Here is a 3,559-nt window from a genome sequence, read left to right as displayed (position 1 = left end):
GAGGCGGGAGCTGCGGCTGCTCGAGTCCATCTTCCACCGGGGCCACGAGCGGTTCCGCATCGGCAGCGCCTGCCCGGACGAGATCAGCTGCGAGTTCGTGCCGGGCGCGGCCGGGGCGCGCGCGGGCGGATCGGCCTCGCGCCCGCCGCCGCCGGGGCCCGTCCGCATCCACTGCAACATCACGGTGAGGCCCGGGGGGGCGGCCCCGGGACCCCGGGATCCCGGGACACTGGTATCCCGGTATCCCAGGACCCCGCTATCCCAGGGTCCCGGTATCCTGGTACCCTGGTATCCCGGTATGCTGGTACCCTGGTGCTCGGGACCCCGGTATCCCGGGACCTCGGTATCCTGCTATCCTGCTATCCCGGGACCCCGGTATCCCAGGGTCCCGGTATCCTGGTACCCTGGTATCCCGCTATCCCGGGACCCCGCTATCCTGCTATCCTGCTATCCCGGGACCCTGGTATCCCAGGGTCCCGGTATCCTGGTACCCTGGTATCCCGGTATCCTGGTACCCTGGTGCTCGGGACTCTGGTACCCCGGTATCCTGGGACCCCGGTATCGCGGTGCTCAGGACCCCAGTATCCTGGTACCCTGGTATCCTGGTACCCCGGGACCCTGGTGCTCGGGATCCCGGTATCCAGGGACCCCGGTATCCCAGTGCTCGGGACCCCAGTATCCTGGTACCCTGGTATCCCGGTACCCCGGTGCTCGGGACCCCGATATCCTGGTACCCTGGTATCCTGGTATCCCGGTGCTCGGGACCCTGGGACCCCGGTATCCTGGGACCCCGGTATCCCGGTACCCCGGTGCTCGGGACCCCGGTATCCCAGGCGCTCCCAGCGGCTCCACCGTCTCCTTCCCCGCAGGAGTCTTACCCGGCCGTCCCGCCCATCTGGTCTGTGGAGTCGGACGATCCCAACCTGGCAGCTATCCTGGAGCGGCTGGCGGAGGTCAAGAGAGGCAACACGCTGGTGAGGGAACCCGCCGGTGCTCCCCGCGCCTCCCGGCGCGGAGCGGCCCCCGCTGCCGCGGCGTTCCCGGCCTCCGCGGAATTCCCGGCTCCCCCGTGAGCCTCGCGTGCCTCCCGGCAGCTCCTGCAGCACCTCAAGCGGATCATCTCGGACCTGTGCAAGCTCTACAACCTCCCGCAGCACCCGGACGTGGAGATGCTGGACCAGCCCCTGCCGGCGGAGCAGGTGAGCGCCCAGGGCCCGGTCGCCGCCGCGGCGCGGAGGAGCCCCGCTGTTTTACCGGGGGGCTGGGGCCCCCCGCCAGCCCCACACGTGGGCAGGCGCCTACCGAGCAGCTCGGCCCTCCGGGTGCCCTCGTGTGGGGCTGCGGGACGGTACCGGACCCRGCCCGGTTTTGCCCCTCGCTGCTCCCGTTTCCCTTATCCTGCCTCCATCCTTCTGGCTTCACTTGTCCTGCTGCTGTACGTGCCTGGGAAAGGCTCCGTTTTCCCTCTTCCCCTTGGTTCCGCCCCTAAATCCCCGTTCATCCCCCTTTCCCGCGGAGGCAGCGGGGCGCGCGGCGCTGCTCCCGGCCCCGCTGCTGCGGCGACAGCCGCGCGGTGTCGGTGGGCTGCTCCAGAGCGCTGCCCTGCGGAGCGAGCGGCGCCAACTGCTTCTGTCCCCGCAGAGCACCCAGGAGGACGTGTCCTCGGACGAGGAAGACGAGGAGATGCCCGAGGTAAGCGCCTCGTGCCGCGCACGGGTGTGCTGCGCCACAGAGCGGGGCTCTCGCTGCGAGGTGCCCCTTAAAACGTGCTCTGGAAGCAACTTTTGGAGCGCGATGTGGAGGTCGTTTGGGTCAAAAGTTTGGGTGTTTCCAACGCTTTTCCTGCTGGGATGGCAGGTGGGAGAGGTTAGCCAACCTCCGAGGGCTGCGGCAGCCTCGAGGGGAGCCCCACTTTGCGCCGCCCTTCCCCGCCGTGCGAACCCCCTCGTGAGCAATCCCGTTTCGGGGGCGCTTCCACAAGGAAACCCCTCCGCCCCGGGAACGTGGGCGCCCTGCCCGCGGGGTTAGGTGGCACAGCGGTGGGCTGGGAAGCGCCGGCGCCGCCGGCTYGGCCCGTGCTTGGGAGACGGCTCCGAGCGGGTGGGATCCCCCGGGGCTCCGTGGAGAGGCCGGGCCCRTCGCCTCCCGGGAAGCGCCGCCGTTTCCTCCCGCTTCGTGGCCCGGCTAAGGCCGGGCTTTGCGGGGGGCCTCGGAGAGGATCGGGAGCCTTCGACTGATCCTGCTCCGAAAGGGCTCGTGCCACTAGCTCCCCTTTCTCTCCCCAGGACAGCGAGGACCTGGATCACTACGAGATGAAAGAGGAGGAGCCAGCAGATGGGAAAAAGACAGAGGATGAAGGCATCGGGAAGGAGAACCTCGCCATTTTAGAGAAAATCAAAAAGAACCAGAGGCAAGATTACTTAAATGTACGTGTCACCCGGAGGGCCGGCGGGTTGGGGAGCAGAGGGAGCCGCGGGGGTGCTGGAGACCCCCGCTAGCCCCCCAGAGGGGCAGTCCCCTGGCACAGGTACCCCCGGGCGCGGGGCCGGCCCTTAGCTGCCCCGGGCGCTCCGGAGGGCGGCATCCCGGCACGGAGACGCCGGCTGCTCCGCGGCCCTGGCGCTGCTCCCGCGCCGGCGCTCGGGGCGTCCCCCTTCCAAGGGGACGTGGGGGGCTCTCTGCAGCTCTGGGGGAGCCTCGTTGCCCCCGGCGAGGGGCAGGAGGAGCGCGGGGCGCGGGGAGGCCCGGCCTGGAGGCCGCGGCGCCACCGGCCTCCTCCTCGTCCCCCCTAGGGTGCAGTGTCTGGGTCTGTGCAGGCCACCGACCGGCTGATGAAGGAGCTCAGGGATATTTACCGATCACCAAGTTTCAAAGGCGGTGAGTGCAGGGSGGGCTGCCTCAAAGCTGCGCCCGGCTCCCTCCCTGGCGCCGCTGCGTGGGAGCCGGGAGCATCCCGGCCGCGGCGATTCCCGGGACAGAAGCGGCGTTCGTCCGCAGCGCCGGCCGTTGCGCTCCGCTCCTTCCCGGAGCGCCGGGATTCGAGGAGCAGCCCGAGCCGCTGCTCCRGGGCGGCCCTTCCGGAGCAGAGCCTTCCCCTGGGCGCCGCGCAGCGCGCGGGCGCTTGGGCTGGGGCCGGTCCCCCGCCCCGCTGAGGCGGCCCCGCTCTCCCCGCAGGATACTATGCAGTGGAGCTGGTGAACGACAGCCTCTACGATTGGAACGTCAAGCTCTTGAAGTAGGTGCCGCGGCGCGCTGGCCGGGGGCGCGGCGGGACCGTGGGCCGGGGTGCAGAGCCAGGCAGGGCAGCGGCCTTAGCGGAGCCCGTTCTAGCCCCGGGGGCAGCCGCCCGCCTCCCGCCCCGAAGGAGGTGGCTTTCCCGCGGCCTGAGGCCATCGTAGGGCTCTGCAAGTCTCTCTGCTGTTCCTAGAGACCTGGAAGAGGCGCAGGAGGCAGAGCCCCGACTCTGCCGCCCTCCCGCCGCCACTGCTGCCTCCTCCTTGGGCCAGGCGGGCTTTATTTTTAAGCTGGCCGCGCGCACGGGGTCCCCCCCGCCGCCCCG

General features: G+C 70.4%; 1 protein-coding gene across 1 annotated transcript in view; it reads left to right on the top strand.

The window, feature by feature from the left end:
* Window positions 1-9: 9 nt before the first annotated feature.
* The window catches only part of UBE2Q1 (ubiquitin conjugating enzyme E2 Q1), a 5,032-nt gene continuing 1,482 nt past the window's right edge, over window positions 10-3,559 (top strand). Inside the window, exons 1-7 of the mRNA XM_026048501.1 lie at window positions 10-184; window positions 870-974; window positions 1,095-1,199; window positions 1,642-1,692; window positions 2,286-2,426; window positions 2,793-2,877; window positions 3,175-3,235. Of these exons, the coding sequence (XP_025904286.1) occupies window positions 1,170-1,199; window positions 1,642-1,692; window positions 2,286-2,426; window positions 2,793-2,877; window positions 3,175-3,235 (368 nt within the window). The 5' untranslated portion in view covers window positions 10-184; window positions 870-974; window positions 1,095-1,169. The remainder of the gene's footprint in view (window positions 185-869; window positions 975-1,094; window positions 1,200-1,641; window positions 1,693-2,285; window positions 2,427-2,792; window positions 2,878-3,174; window positions 3,236-3,559) is intronic.

The sequence above is a fragment of the Nothoprocta perdicaria genome, unplaced genomic scaffold, assembly GCF_003342845.1.
Source record: "Nothoprocta perdicaria isolate Ctin4 unplaced genomic scaffold, notPer1 scaffold_543, whole genome shotgun sequence".
NCBI classification, from domain to species: Eukaryota; Metazoa; Chordata; class Aves; order Tinamiformes; family Tinamidae; genus Nothoprocta; species Nothoprocta perdicaria.
The sequence above is the reverse complement of the archived record's forward strand: the minus strand, read 5'-3'. Positions and strand labels throughout refer to the sequence as shown.